Source organism: Takifugu rubripes, chromosome 16 (assembly GCF_901000725.2).
Source record: "Takifugu rubripes chromosome 16, fTakRub1.2, whole genome shotgun sequence".
In the NCBI taxonomy this organism is placed as follows: Eukaryota; Metazoa; Chordata; class Actinopteri; order Tetraodontiformes; family Tetraodontidae; genus Takifugu; species Takifugu rubripes.
Genome location: NC_042300.1, coordinates 1,439,082 through 1,455,461, shown reverse-complemented (window position 1 = coordinate 1,455,461; position 16,380 = coordinate 1,439,082). Strand labels below are relative to the sequence as shown.

General features: G+C 41.4%; 1 protein-coding gene and 1 long non-coding RNA gene across 3 annotated transcripts; both read right to left on the bottom strand.

Annotated features, from left to right (window-relative positions):
- Positions 1–2,992: 2,992 nt before the first annotated feature.
- Positions 2,993–11,333, bottom strand: LOC101063105 (adhesion G-protein coupled receptor F1-like). Of its 2 annotated transcripts, XM_029849968.1 has the most exons (18): positions 10,554–11,333; positions 9,936–10,106; positions 9,730–9,759; positions 9,602–9,638; positions 9,357–9,544; positions 9,191–9,279; positions 9,049–9,110; positions 8,565–8,686; positions 8,268–8,486; positions 7,708–7,920; positions 7,483–7,611; positions 7,225–7,406; positions 6,182–6,358; positions 4,693–6,072; positions 4,547–4,588; positions 4,053–4,103; positions 3,920–3,986; positions 2,993–3,683 (listed from the first exon to the last, which is right to left on the bottom strand). In XM_029849968.1, exons 1-18 carry the CDS (start codon positions 10,570–10,572, stop codon positions 3,628–3,630), a joined length of 3,234 nt encoding a protein of 1,077 aa, XP_029705828.1. In that variant the 5' UTR covers positions 10,573–11,333; the 3' UTR covers positions 2,993–3,627. The 2 variants fall into 2 exon arrangements, with proteins under 2 accessions (XP_029705828.1, XP_029705827.1); XM_029849967.1 differs by having other exon boundaries at positions 9,357–9,638; positions 10,554–11,331.
- Positions 11,334–11,350: 17 nt separating this feature from the next.
- Positions 11,351–13,345, bottom strand: LOC115253060 (uncharacterized). The gene is made up of 5 exons (XR_003891387.1): positions 13,238–13,345; positions 11,953–12,055; positions 11,834–11,878; positions 11,608–11,751; positions 11,351–11,523 (listed from the first exon to the last, which is right to left on the bottom strand). It is a non-coding gene; the product is annotated as an uncharacterized lncRNA (long non-coding RNA).
- Positions 13,346–16,380: the final 3,035 nt, after the last annotated feature.

Sequence of the window (16,380 nt, the reverse complement as noted above, 5' to 3'; positions counted from 1 at the left end):
TTTTCCGCACATAATTCTTGATGCGTATGCAGCAGGCATAGAACGACCTGGAAGTTCAGGATCAGTTGATCTTTAAATACCTGTTTCATCTCCTCTTTGTAGGTTTACAAAAGTAAAGCTTTCATTGGTAGAGTAGAATGGGGGGGTGAGCATTTAGCTACCAGGCCCCCCTGCTATGGAACCAGCTCCCTGTCCAGGTACAGGAGGCTGACTCCATCGCTACCTTTAAGATCAGACTTAAAACCTACCTCTTTGAAAAAGCTTATTGTTACTAATTCTGTAGTTCCAGTTACTATTATAGACAGACAAATTATCATACTTAGGGGGTCGTCTAATCATTAGGTCACATCTTAGCTATGCTGCTATAGGCCAAGGCTGCCGGGGTCCAGAAACATGATCACCTGATCACCAGGCTGCTGGAATCTTGCTGGGTCATGGCTAGTCTAGCCGCCTTCATAGCTGTATGCTGACCTGCTGACCTTCGACCCTGCTGACCCACTCTACTCTTATAACAGCAGTTTGTTATAATTAATGTATTTCCCTGATCTCTACCTATTCTCTTCTCTACCTCTCCTCCCTCTCTACGCAGCCCCCCATCAGCAGAAACAATCTTGATTGTAACAGACGCTATATAAATAAAGATTGATTGATTGATTTGATTTGATAACTTGAAGACAATTTAAAGCTTCTCACTGGTGAACTGAAATTATCTTCTGATCCCAAAATTTAAGGAGAGTTCGGTTTTTGTCTCCACTTCTCTTTCTGTCTTTTTCTTTCTCTATTGGCTTTTATTTATTTTGGTACCAGTCAGAAACAAAATAAACAAGCTTTTGAAAGGACCGATAGTATGAATTTTATGTCTCTATTTAAGATGATAATATTAATGAAAAATGTAATACAAGGACCCTTAGAAGAATAACTACTTCATTTTGTGGTATCTGAAGGTGGTCACAAACAAATAAACAAACCCTCAAGGCCACCATTAAATAATATTGGCAACATATGATGCAATGTTGTGAGTTAATTAAAAAAGTGATATCATTTCTGAAGTGCAGCCGGAGCCCCTAGTTTAATTAATGAGTGGCCTCCATATACTGTAAAATCATCTTTGACTGCCACATCTTAAGATGTGATACATGAACAATCTTCATTATTTCAAGCTGAAATTCCTTCACACAGATCGGCGTCCTCACGTTTTATATTGGTGAGCTCGTTAATGTCTCCTGAACAAACAATGGACTCAAATAGTCACAAACATTATCATATTTATTGTATGTAACTTTGATAGCTGTAATTTTTCACCCGTTTGCTTTTAATTACCAAAACTCATATTTCTGTTAGAATGTATGTATGGTACAACAATTTTAGACTTAGACCAGTTCATCTCTCTTTCATATCACCCAAGACAATCAAATATTAAGGTCTTACCTTTGATTAACACTTAGTAGCTTTATGTAGAACACAACGATTATTCAGAAGCAAAAGGATTCAGACCCAATTATTAATGTGATATATAAGCGTCCACGCCAGATTTCGGCCCTAAACCTGCTCATCCGTTATCAAGCTTGGGTTGGGTCACGCGGGGCTTTGGGGAGGGCTACCACCGGACAACTGATACCTGGACTTTGTGCTGGGAGACCATTTGAATGGTTGGCATGTCTGAGTTTGGTCGTCCTGGTTGGTCCAAACGCGGATCCTCCGGGTTTGAATGAATATTTGTTTACCAAATCAAACACTGTCCTTCGAAGGGTCAAAGAGCTTCGATATTCACAATACAACAGCGGAACTATGAACCCTCCTGGAGATCTTTAGTAAACATAAGCATTCCCCTGAGGGTCGTATCGTGGATGTATGGGTTCTGAGTTGGCCGATAGAGCCAAGGAAGATGTGTTTTACTCCTGTATGTGGTTCTATTGGTGGGCAGAGAGACATTAACTGTGTCCACCAAGCACAACTCTGGAGATTTAAATCCCCTTCAAGTTTTTGGTCTAGTAAACACAAAGGTTTCACACCCAAATAGGAGGTAATCACTCTACCCCCCCTTCCCCTCCACAACGCCCCCAACCTTTAAACCTCTTCTTTGGCTAATGCTATTTCCCGTTTGGCTTCGATTTGCCTGATTGTCCCCTCTGAGTCAATTTGTCATTGTGATGGCAGCCCTGTATAAGCAAGTTCACTGGTCTGTGTAAGACAGCCGGCCTCGTCTGAATGATTTGATTGGCAAAGTAAACCAAGATGCCGGACATTTTGCATCTACTTTGTGGATATTTTATTGGTGGAGAGTTACACAAAACCTGCGAGTATAAGCTGGTTTGTGGATGATGGTGACAGATGATGAGTCCAAAGTCTTTAAACACTTTAATACTTAATGTCATCATGTTAAAAACAAAAACATCAGACTTCTGAAGAGAATTTCTTGTACAAGAATAGTCCGATACAAGAAAATATGTTGGCCCCTAAAGTCAAACTCCTATTTTAGCAACTGTGACCAATGAGAACACGGGAATATCTAAAAGTTAATGATATTCTGAACAATTTTGAACTAAAGAACACTTAGTGAGTGGAAGGAAGTTAGGGCGTTAACAGGATCCAAAAGTGTGCACCCTCCCCACGATCCAGAAAGAGATAACGTGGTTAATGGTGAAGGTTTAGCTAACGGCAACCTCTCCATATTCATTTACTTCCCCTTCATTGGGTGTTATTAACTCTTATTGTTAAACCTTTGCTGCAAAATAAGGGAGGAAAAATGCCCACACAGAAACTACAGAGTCCAGGGAAGGAACTGAAGTTGCTCCCATTAAACAGGTCAATTTTTGATCACCAGTCAGCCCTGCTGATCCTTAAATTGGGATTCATGAACGTTATAGGAAAACTGTTACCATCTAATTCCGAGACCAAAAATGCTTCATGCTTCGTCCCCTACAAAGGGACGCAACCAAAGTGTCCTTTAGAAATGTCCAGGTAAACACCACGAGTATGTTCGTGACACGTGTTTGTCTGTATGTCTGAACTTAAAGACTCCTTTAGACTTTATTCAGCATTTATCAATCATTTTATCTTGAAATGTACAAGACATTTAAGTGACTTTGAGACATAAATCATGGTCTTTAGAGGAACAAGAGTCAAGTGTGAGGAGTAAAAACAAGAACAGAAACAGACAAATCAACAGCTGTGCTGCAATATGAATAAAGTAACAGTGCAGGTTTTATACGGACATACATCAAAGAAAAGGACTACAGCACCTGCTCAATGCTAACAATCCTAAAACTCTTGGCTACAATATTCATTGGTTCAATAATCAGAAGAGTTTGGCTACAAGGTAAATGTCATATGAAATTAAATAGCTAATAACAAACACACTACGCACAGATACAGTATTTGCACTAATAATGGCCTCCGAAATACAAAATCTAATATGAACTTTAATAATAAGTGGTGGAAAATGCAGTTGAGCAGCGGTACCATAAACCATAAATAAATATGTTCTCACTGCATTTTTCTTGTTACTGTAACATCACAATAACTCAGTTCAACTTTCTATAAGAGCTGAACTATTGGAGAGATGAAGCTATGCGAGAAGCAGCTGCAGTGGTGGTTCCAGGGGTCTCGGACCCACCTGTTGGGTGCTCACGTGTTGCTGTAGCGGTTAGATCCACCGGAGGTGCTCGATATATTGTAACCATCTGAAAACCAACAAAACAGACACATTTGATTCAGTTTCACCTGATTCTTCCAATTATACTCTTTCAAAAATAATTGCTGTTTTCCTCTAATCTGTTTTAATTTAATAGATAAGTATATTAGTGTAATAAAGGAGATCCTGTTTTGTCTTTGTTCAACTGCTCTCATGTGGAGATAAGAGCAGTTGAACCAAGTTTTATTTTGCTACTACAGGCATTTTGTGTTACTGCTGCCGTACCTCCTCCTCTCCTCCAGTTCCGAAAAAATCCCAATCCGCTGGACGATGTAGTTCCTGCGCTGGTCGACTGAAACAAAGAGCACCACTTAAATCACTGTGCTATTTTTAGAAAGACAAAGGTCATGAAACCTACCCTTGTCCCGCTTTTTGAAGCTTGTGACATTATTGCGATTTCCGACCGCACCTGAAATGTTTCAAACTTGTATTAGTGGATGCATTTCTTTGGAATGAGCTTTAAACACACACACACACACACACACACACACACACACACACCCTTGTACTTCTCTCTTTGTGAGGACTTTCATAGGCATAATGCATTAACCAGCCCCTTACCCTAACCCTCCCAAATAACCCCCTGATCCTTGACCTTGACCTAAACCCAATTTCAACCTCAAACTTAAAACCAGGCCGTAACCCTCAAAGAGTTTATTGAAATGGTGAGAACCAGCCCAAATGTCCTTACTTCCCAAAAATGTCCTCTCTTTGCTAGTAAAATAGGAATGTTGGTACACAGTAATTACAAGCAACACACACGCGCACGCACGCACACACGCGCGCGCGCGCACGCACACACACACACACACACACACACACACACACACACACACAGTCTTAAAAACATACCTTCTTGTCCAACAGTGTTCCGAACAGCAATATGAAGAAACCCTTTAAAGAAGATATACAAATTTGCACCAAATTCCAAATTGAATCCCTTCATGTATTGAATGTTTAGCAGCTGGGTAAAAATAGCAGAGTGGTAGATTTTGTACCTGTAGTGAGTTGAAGAAAGCAAATGCAATATGGATTCCCTCGTTGAAAGGAGACACCATGGTTCCGACCCCTAGACCCCACGTTAATCCAAAAAATGGTGTTAGGACGGCCAACGCCCGCGCAATGACCACCAGGACGTGTCTCTCCTCGGCTTGTGCTGCATCTCCCATTGCGCGTCTCCTCAGTATTTTGTACAACACCACAATGAGGATCAAAAGGTTAATAACTACTATCAAGAGTGCTGGGATCACAAATGCCAGAAGAGCCTTGGATTCGTCCCAGTTGAGCCAGCAGACACCAGTAGCTCGGATGTAGCGTTTGCTGGGTGCAGTTACAGCAATCGTTATCACTGCGATGATGAGGGGGGCCCCGTAGCCCAGACAAAATCCAATAGCTAACATCGATTGTTTGGACAGTCCGTCGTCAAAGACACTGACTGTGCGGTAGAGCAACAGCAAAGCGGAGGCTAACATCCAGAAGAACAGAGCGAGGTAGAAAAAATGGATGAAAAATGTGGCTGCCATACATGCAGCTATGTTGATCTCCTCTGCATCTGAAATAGCTGCTCCGATTATGAACCAGATGTCTGCGATGAGGAGAGAAACGGCGATATTAACTATGGAAACGTGGCGCAGGTACGAGGTGTTGTTCCTGCTTATTTTGCTCCAGATGACAGCTTCGATGATGATGCATATGACCAGTGAAGCCATGGATATTCCGACTCCAATGAAGGTTATGTAGTCCAGTGCAGGGTTATTGAGACTGAAGGGTGACATGAGGATGGAGAAGGAGGTCAGGTGGTTGCAGTTGCAGGTCACAGTTCCGTTGACAAACCCGACCAACTCACAGCCTTTGCTGTCCCATCCACCCAGACGGTCAAAGAGGGTGAAGTTCCAAAAGACGCACTGGGGGCTGCTAAACGTATCATTCTGGATATCAAAACTCAATGAGACATTTCGAATGTTGCCATTGGACTGAATCAGAACAACCTTCCCATTGATGATGGTAAGACTGGAGTTGACTTTGTCTCTGGGAGGGAGCACATTATCCATGGAGTTAAAGGTCATGACCGTGAGGGAGTTTGTCTCTAAACCAGCGGCAGGTATTTCGATCTGTACCGAAGAATTGAAGTCGGCAGCAAAAGTATTGCTGAATGTCGTTTTGTTGAGGATAATAAAAGGGGTGTGAATGTCAAAGGAATCATTGGAGAGGCCACTTGTTAAAATCTCCAGAGACTTTAACAAGCTGCCACTGACACTTTGAACTTTGGGGATGTTACTTTTTGTGTTGGACATCATTTGGGTGTCATTGAAATTTATGAAATCCCACGATTCCTTTCCTTCATCAATAGTAAGAATTCCTGTAGTTATGAGAACATCCTGTGGAAAGAATAGAGTATTAGCTTAATATTTCAATGATAAAAACGCTAATGACAAGATTTTAATTAAACATTAAACAAATTTGACATTTCTGGATTAATTCACGTACCTCTATTGAAGTCTTGGTGATCAGAATAACTAGTAAAATCATTCTTTCGCCTACATTCTCAAGAATGTCAACAATAGCAGTGATGGTTGGTGTGGATTCCACCACTTCTTTTTTAAAGTTTACAGTGGTGCTCCTAAGTTGGTCCAAGAACACTGGCAGTGAATTGTTGTTCAGCTTCTGTAAGAGGTAAATGACAAATGACATTCACCTGTGTATTTGAAGGCCAGAGTGAACGAGAACTCTAAATATGCTAAAGCGAAATACGACCACTAGATGGCGGCAATGTTGCATTATGGGCTCTACAGTTACACACGTTATACATGATTTTTCTTTTTCTTTTTTTTGGTTCTGCAACAACTCTTGAAACCCTGAAAAGCAAACAAATTTCCCAGGCTTCAGTAACTGCCCTGCAGCTATTCTAGCAGTGCAGTAAAAGTGTATTCCAGGGGCCACACAAAGTGGTAAAATTGTTAGAAAATGTTGAGGTTTCATGTTTGGACAAGACCGAGAACTATTTACCTAATTATTGCTGTCATGTTAAAATTGTCTCCAGAACAAATGATAGATTGCATCTGACAACTGTAACAAATGCTACATGTAGCATGTAGCATTCTGCATCAAACACAGTGATTTATAGCAAGAGAGAGCTGGAAGCATGCAGGCACAAATGAAAAGAGCATTCAACCCCTCTAAACTACCCTCATTTGTCCTCCCTCCTTCTCCTCTCTCTCTACCCAATCAGCCCTCAGCAGGAGGGTCCCCCCTATATGAGCCTGGTCCTGCTCAAGGTTTCTTCCTGTTAAAGGGGAGTTTTTCCTTGCCACTGTTGCTTGTTTGGGGTCAGGCCCTGGGATTCTGTAAAGCGCCTAGAAACAATTTTGATTGTAACAGATGCTATATGAATAAAGATTGATTGATTGATTGACAGTTATTATGAGACATTTGGAAAAGTAACTTGAAAGAAACATTTGTTAAAACCTTTTTGAGTTCTGAAAGTGTTCATAGGGGACTAACTAAACCTTATCAGATTAAAAATAAGTCACCTGTGACTGTTCCAGCAGCTCCTGAATCGGTTTTAGGATGCACCCGTTACGACTTAATTCCCAAACACCGTTAGCTCGACAAACAGCTGTCTGTTCGCCCACTTCGTTTGGCTCGCAGGGACCTACAGCTTCATCGTCAAGCATTCCATCCCCGAAGACCGAGTCATTGAAACACACAAAATCTAAAGAGGAGAACATTTTTGGAGTATAAAAACAGACACATTGACCTATGTGTGACTATAAATGTACAACTTTTACTCTTTGTGGACAACACCAGCACTATCTCTTCCTTGTATTCTATAAAGTTTTTCTCCTGACAGATGAACGTCTGCCGTGTGGTTTGACAGCTGGGGATGGAAAACCGATGGGAGATCTCACTACCTTCACCTAAACACACAGAAGAAAACTCAAATAAAGTCCTGCAAAGCTTAAAATCCATGAGCAGAAACCATAATTTTATAATAATAATTTAACCATGTTTACCTGCGGCAGGTATGTCCTTAAACACAACAGTATAGGGGCTGTTAACAGAGCACTTGAGGAAGACTTCCTTCCCGACCTTACATGCAACTTGTAGTCTGACTGGTGTTACTTGTATGAGTGGTGTACTTTTCAGAGTAAATGATCCGCTGGATTTCTGCCTGACCACTATATTCAGGCTCAGACTGCTGTCTGTCAGCTTGCACTCATATTTCCCTGCGAACAAAGAGCATCATTAGTTATGACGTCATGTCATGCGAGAGATTCAGAACTCGTGGGTGCTTCCTATTTCAGGCAGGTATCAGGGACCTGTTCAAGGCTCAATGCTGATAAAGACCCATGGCTTCACTCCTTCTCAGGGAAATCTGTCCCCATCGTTCTTTTGATGGATGTGTTTGATAAGAAACAAAAGCAGCTATGAGGGTTTGTGAGCATGAGCAGGGCGTGTCTTACACTGAAGTTACAGCGGAATGTTGAACTGCTGGCTCTGCTGCAGCGCCTGACTGAACCTGGAGGGCTGTTCACCTCCTGTCATGTTGTGACCTAGATGGGGATGTTCTCACCATTGTCAGTCACAAAAAAAGTGGATATTGTTAACGTCGCTGCTCCGTCCCTGCTTGAAAAACGATGTAGCTCGTCTTCATGTACGAGCGCACCATTCAGTCTCCACTCTGCTTTGGTGTTGGGACCAAAACCAAGTTCCCTTGGTGGGGGGCCACATGTCACAGTCACACTTCTTCCAAAAAACACTTCAGGTGGCTCAAACTGCAAGGGTGTCTGATCTTCAAACAGAAAAAGACACATCAGCGCCGCGAGAGCTTCACCTTAACACCGAAAATGTGCTGCTTGTACTTTCTTACTGTCAAGAATCATGGAATAATTTTCCGCCAGCTTGTTAAATATTCCCGTCTCTGCCGCAATGATTTCCACATCTTGAATATAAGTCGCTTTTACAATGTAGTCAACAACAGTGCTCCCGGGCCTGTCCGATGAACCAGAGCCGTGATTAGGATTCACCAGCCAACAGAGGTTTTATTACGGAAATGTTTGAGATAAATGAAAAGGAAGAGTTCTCTTAGATCAAAGCTATGAGCAGAAGCAAAAGGAAAGGTCCAGAGAAGAGAACAAAGTGGATGTTCTGAAGTGTTCTGAAGTGGGCCTAGATCAGACCTGAGTGGGAAAGAAGGAAAGCTGAACATGTCTGGTTTGTGCTTCCTCACAAGGGTCCAACTTTTAGTGATGGTTTGAACCCAAAACACAGACTTATACATTTTTAACACAAATTTTAACATTTCAATATCTTCCACTGCAGTAATAAAAGGAGTGACAGTCAAAGGGACTCACCTGAACTCCTTTATCTCTATGTTCTCCAGACCTGAAATGTGCTTCCTACATTCTCTTTGGATCTGTAATCAGAGTCGCAGCCTTTCAAAATGAGACCGTCTTTGGCAGTGTGATTGAGCGTAGATGTGAAATCAGAACTTACAACACTGGAGGTGTATTGGTAAAGTTCATTGCTTAATGAATTGAATGAAGGATCAAATTCGAGGTCCATCGTAAATGACAACAGCCTCTCTGCAACCGACAGGTGCGTTAACGCGAGGACGGAATGTGCTCCGCCTCAACTTTCACACATTCTGTGAGTCAAATACCCTCAATTATTGGTGGTGCCGTCGTTGTTGATGCTGTCGAGGTCGGCCTTGTTGTCGCTGCTGTTGCCGATGTCCTCGTTATTGGTGTCGATGCCGTGGTCGTTGGCGGTGCCGTTGTTGGTTCTGTGGATGTCATTGTTGTTGTCGACGCCATGATCGTTGGCGTTGCTGTTGTTGGGTCTGTGGATGTCATTGTTGTTGTCGACGCCATGATCGTTGGCGTTGCTGTTGTTGGGTCTGTGGATGTCGTTGTTGGTAGTGCTGTTGTTGTTGACATGCTCCCTGTATAAGACGCATGCAACCCTTAATAGCAGGAAATGACCTTTCATATTGTTTCTTATGCTATAGAAAACCAAGAGAAGAAACCTCCTACCAGGAGTGGTGGCTGGACATTGTGTGATATCTATGGAGCAGAAAAAACTTGTTTTTGTCTCCATGAGATAAACATAAAGCAAACGGAATCACTGTGTGTCTATAATTAATCAATCATTAATGCTAAAAATATATATTGTGAACAACATTGTTACAGATTGTTTAATAATGCTAGTTCAATAAGAACAGTAACACGGTGAAGCTCACTTGGCGTTGCTCTGCACAGTTGTCCGTCAGGTGGAAGCTGATTAATGCACTGACAGGGGCCCGTCCCACTGGGACTTTTGCAGGCACCATAGGCCTCACACAGGTCACATGACCAGAAAAACTGTTCCTCACAGTGACACTGCAGTGTTTCATTGGTGTTTGAAGCGCACCCTTCAAAAGATAGTAAATAGCAGAATATCTGTCAATATCGATATCTATAATGCCTCATAAAACGATTACAAAAAAGTAGTTTAATTGAAAAGAGTTAGAGGTGTTCTGCCCCTTTAAGACACCTCAGGGTGTGTCTCTTGAACTGAACATTCAAGTTAGAAACATTGAAAAGTTAAGTGAACTAAAGCTAAAGTGAGTTTTTGTACGACTGTGTATCTAAATCCATTGAAATGGACGCTGTGCAAAATGAGTTGAACAGAAAAGTAATGAAATGTAAAAGGTGCAAACACAAATAGATCGGTCTCAAAATATGCTCCTAACAGCTCCTTATTTAGTGAGAAATCACTGCAATTCAAAATGTTCAAAATTCTGACAAAACTAAAGTTCTTTAGGATTACACTATATTTAGACAGAGAGCAAAACACAGGAGCAAACAAAGGTCGTGACCTGTAGTGGAAGGCCACATCTACTATTTTGACCGATGCAGCGATGTGCAGATGGTAACGGCAGCCCTTCAGAATCCGCCTGACGGTATTAAACACGTCTGTTGCTGGAACAAAAGAGAGTGGAACTCGCACCTCTACATCCAGATCAGCCCAGACTGTGGGGGAAAGACATTTTTCTATTAAGTACAGAAAATATAACACCAACAGATTTATTAGATCACTTAAAGACGTATACGCTCCCGATATGGAGACATCCTTTTGGTGTTTCACTGGTATTGTTCTGTAAATTGTGAATATTAACATGTGAGTAAATTGTGAGTATTTAATGCATTAGTTTGACATTGGGGAACTCTTGGTGTTGACACCGCATTTAATTTTGCAGCCACTTAATGTGACCCACAAATTGTTGTCAGTGGAAGGAAACAGAGGCCTGAAGGGAAGCACACTGTATTTGCATGTTTAGGGGAAAAAAAATAGAGGATGTGTTGGAGTTGAGTGATTCGGGTCAATAAGCAGTTCCTCATTTTTCACGATCCGAGTTGATGTGCATCATTTCAGACAGGCAGCAGCAAATACAAAACAAAGTTACAAAACTACACTTTTAAGCCAAAAGCAAGCAAAAACGTGAGAGAAGACATTTGAATTCCAGTGAATCGGATCTACTAAGCATGAGGAAGGTATAAATGTATGTGGGCGGCAGCAGTTTCCCTCAATCCTAAAGATTATCCACTATATAAACCGTCAGAAATGACCACACTTTTCCAGCTGCTGATATGCTGACAAGAGTCTGGACCTGCCTGGCTGAGAGCCGTTGGGCCAACACAGTTGTCCCTCGGGTGGAAGGCCATTAATGCAGCTGCAGGTGTCGCCGATGATGCCGTCACAGGCGCCATAAGTGAAGCAGATATTCTGTGGCCAAACATACGACGGCTGGCATCTGCACTCATTGCCAGATACAGTCTGTGTACACACTGGGTTAAAAAGAGTGTCGGTTAACAGGTGCGCAGAAAACACACCAAAGAGAGCAACTATAATGCAGCATAGCAGGTACTAACCTGTCGTAGTGTTGATGCTGTTAATCTCAGTAACCTCATTGAACATTATGGGAAAACTGAGCGTGTTGAGCACTGTTTGCAGATACTCCAGATTGGGCAGCGCCAGAGTAACTTGGACTAAATAGTCTGAAGCGTTCTCGAGCGCTGTAAAAATGATTGGATTTGATGGTGTTTAATCAGAGAGAATAGATTATATTCAATGAAAAAAATCAACCACAAATCTCACCCTCTCTTTTTTCTCTTGCATGAATGAGTAATGGCTTGATGCTTCCTGGAGGAATGGCTTTTCCATTAGCAGCATCTTGAAAAGCATGAAGAGGCTTGGTAAGAGAATACTGCACCTACCTCAAAGTTCAGCTCAAGCGGCTGAGCGTTGCCCTGCAAGTCCAGGCAGAGCACGGCCAGAATAATGAGGGTGCCTTTTCCGCCGTTTCTAACGCCATGGCAACTATAGAAAGAGCGTCAATCAACACAGTTTTTTTTAAAACCAAAGAAAACTTGTTGGTTTTAAAAACCTCTACACACAACTTCCGTTTGTGCCCTCATCACTTCAGTCACCTTATTGATTTGCAGCGATATGATCACATTTCACTGCACACACGAGAATAAAAATCCCCACAAGGTCATATAACACGTTCACATGAGCACAATTCTCATTAATTACATTTCCTGTTAATGGCAGACGTACACATCACATGTAACGGCTCTGTTCCTTCGTGTCAGCGGCTACAATGCAATTCTGACACATTCGCCACGCGGGGTGTCAACAGAATTTAAGCAACATTGATTGAAGAGCGTGGAATTTCCCACACAGCCTGAATTATACCAGTTGCTTCCCTCCAAGTGCTGTTTTCATTCTTCTGCTTCTGATAGCATAGACCTCTATGTTTTATTCTATCTTCTATGGCACTGAAGAGCATTTTTGTTTGGACATTTAGAGGAACCTTAAACTCTTTAAATGCTGATTATTGTGTCATCACTTGTACAATGTAATCTATTTTCCTCTTGGCAAAACTACTAAATGGCCACAGAGATGAGTTGTGAACGCCCCTTTTTTCAAAGGTTTTGTGCATTTAATGGAACTCTTTGTTGCTTCATGATCCTGGGTGGAGAACCAAAAAGAAAATGAAGAGATAACAGAATCACAGAAGTCTTCAGGCTTAAAACACCACATTTGGATCCAGGGGGTTATATTTGCCGATTTCATTTCCGTCAAATATTTGATAAATGAAGACTTGGTGGAGAAGCTTTTAAGCCCATTACAATAGTCCAGGATGATCCTCCCTCCACAGTCGTCTTTGCACACACGGTACATTAGATAACTGAGAATTAACTTTAACTTTAGGGGATGTTTCTAGTTTTTGGTAAACCTTTTTGCTCCTGCGTCTGGGTTATAATATCTGTCTTCATGTTAAAATTGATCATGATTAGGCAGATAAATACTTTTAGCAAGAATATAATAATCAATAACTAGCAGTAGCACAAAAATAAAAAAAATAACTCTAAAGTTTAGTGTTAAATAATGATGTCTGTCTAGACTACTGCTCCTAGTTCTAGTTCTCTAGGTTTCAATGCAGAATTAAGTAAGGCAAAATTTGCCATTTAATCAGGTTTAATTTTCCATATTTACCTTTTATTGCTCTCTCCTGTCAGGGCTGCAGTTGCAGAGGAAATCTCATGTTACTGTTTGTCTGCTAATACAGTGGTAATTAAATGCAAACTACAGCAACTTCCTGGAATACTCTGAGTCACACACCTGTCGAGCAAGTCATGTGACATTTTCTCTGCTGTTCACAGTGCAGCCAGCGGAGTGAATAGGATCATTTAATTTGTGTCTGATGGATGGTCATGCTCAGGTGGAGGAAAATTTCTGTATCTTTATTTCTACAAAAAAATGTAAAAAATAATAAAAAGATTCCACTCATTGATTTAGAATTTTAGATTGCTTAGCTTATCAAATAATCGAATCACTTGGGTTTTTACAATTAAAGTGGAACATGCTGGAACTTGCTTAACCTAGAATAATGTGTGCTTTAAAAATGATTATAAAGAACTAAAAAGTGATGTAAAAAAGAATCAAACAGATCAACATTGAACCACTGCCAACACAAACAAACAACACGCAGTCTTGCAATATTGCAGACTTCGACCCACCCAGAAAACACTAAAGCTGAGTGATGCGTCACGAAACAAATGACTGCAAGACGCTTTAGGCTTTAAAATCAATGAATATCTTCCACCCCTCATACAGGTCAGGTTGGTCCACAGTGGTGGTGGAGTGAAGCTCAGGATGGATCCTCCATCAGGCATTTACTTGTATAATTAATGTTTTATTGAATAATAATCAAGAAAAGTTTCATTTGTTGAAAGGTAGCTTATGCTCATTGCTGATATCAAGCTGGCAAATGTATCTGGATATTGAGTGTCTCTTTGACCCTCTTGGATTGGACAGTTATGTGACCAAAAATCAACAGTTCTCAAGCTGTCAGTATAGGCTCAATATCAACTGAACCCATCTGCGTTGGAACAGATGTGTGAGTGATCTTTGATCCAGCACAAGCCCCATTGTTTCAGCCTGTTTCTTCCACTGGCTGAAAAGAATGCGACGTAATCCACTTTTCAGAGGGAAGGGAGATGCAAGTAGTTGAATGAATGGACAAAGATCCGTCACAGGCTTGATTACTTACAAAGCTCAGGCCTGGCCTTCCCACAGCACCTTTGTTTGAGATTATTAGAGACTGTAAGACGTACGTCCTCAACAGGTGGCCGCAGATTGAGCTTTAATCAAATTATTTATTGCATACACAACGGCTTCAATATCTTCAAAAAGAAAAAAAACCATTATACTTAATATGTTGGGGGAAACATAAGGAACCAGATGAGGTACTACGAAGCAAAAGTTTTATTTTTTTTTAGATTTCCTATTACGTAATGCACCCTGAAATCCAGTTGACCCCCATTACAATCACAGGCAGCAGCATCGGAACAGGGAGCAACAATCTGTTGACAACTTTGCGTGTTTTCCCACGTGATGGGTTCGTCAGGAATTACTCTGAGATTATTGTTGTTTCTTGTTTCCTGTTAATTTGGACTCAACGGACCACATCGTCATGACTGATCATTAGCGTTCAGGATATTACATTTGCTTCATTAACTTGTTATTCCCAACAACAATAATATCCCAGGCTGAGCAGGTGAGAAGTTCATGTGTGTGTTTGTGTGTGTGTGTTACCATTGGGATTCCTGCTCACAACATACATTCACACCTTTAATTGCATTTATGCTCAATGCTTAACTCAGAACATTGTGATCACGATCTATAACAATTAGACATAGAAATTGTAAACACCTAGCTACTATTATGGTTGGAATGATCATTGTACTAATAGAAACAACCAGAAACTCTTATAATTGTAACAACACAATTTACTGTTGTCTTCTGAAAGTAGCAGTAATTAGCGATTCCAATTCTTCCCCCTGCTGAGCACATAGTGTGAGAATGCCACTGTATCGTAAGAGTGGCAAAAAGTGGCAGGTAGACAACCAAATGTTGCTTCTGTCTTACTTATAAAGCCACAAACCAAACAAAAGCCAAAAAGAATTTCAGTGGACCCACAACCCAAAACACAGTAGTCAGAGAGAAACTGTTGTTTTCGTGATGCCAGATGGAGATGCCAGAGCTAAGGTCCAAAGTGAGTGCCACTGGTCGGAAGTCATTCAGCTCACTGGGCCGGTTCTTTGAGCATTGATGACCGACAAAGTGTACTACAGGTGCAGTTTTTGCATTGATTGGTTATTGATCAGTGAAGGTCAGAGACCTGCCATAAAAAAAATATCTCCAAGAATGAAAGGAAAGATGTTGAGTTTCTCTTTGTGCGAGATGCAGATGGACGGGATCAGAAACACACCTCAGTGGGACAGCACTAGCCAGGTGTTTTGCTTTCCCCAAACACATCAGTCTGAAAACATCTGCATGTTAGTTGTATTTTTGGATCCCGTGTGGAATTGTGATGGAGTGGAGCAGAAAACATCTCAGGGTGATAGAATGGGGGGTTTTCTTCTTCTTTCTTTCTGGGATTTCTGGAGACCACAGCAGCCACAATGTTGACATTTCATAACCACGTCCTCCTGATTGGAGGTTGACATTACAAGTATTTTTGACCTGTTCGTTAGGACAGAAGAGGATGCAGAAGATGTGGGAGCATCCAAACAACTGATTCATTTTTCTCTACCCCTGAATGAAGAATGTAGTTTTTCCAGTGCTTTTATGGAGTCTTACGAAAATGTTGATATTTGCAAATTAATTTAATCTTTATTTATATAGCATTTGTTACAATCAAAATTGTTTCTAGGTGCTTTACAGAATCCCAGGGCCTGACCCCGAACAAGCAACAGTGGCAAGGAAAAACTCCCCTTTAACAGGAAGAAACCTTGAGCAGGACCAGACTCATGTAGGGGTACCCTCCTGCTGATGAGGGGCCGGGGAAGGGAGAGAGCGCGGAAAAAGGGGGGAGGACAGGTAGAGGGAGAGAATAGGTAGAACATAGAAATACAACATATTAATTAAATAAGCTGCCGGTAGAGTCGAGTTGAGTGGGTCAGCGGGGTCGGAGGTGAGTAGGTCAGCATATGGCTATGAAGGCTGCGATACCTGTAGATGAATAGAGAAGAGTGGGGCAGCAGAAAAACTACACAAGAAATAACAACAGTGGTCTACTTGGTGAGGAGGAGAGGAGAGGAGAATAGAGGAGAGGAGAGGAGAGGAGAGGAGAG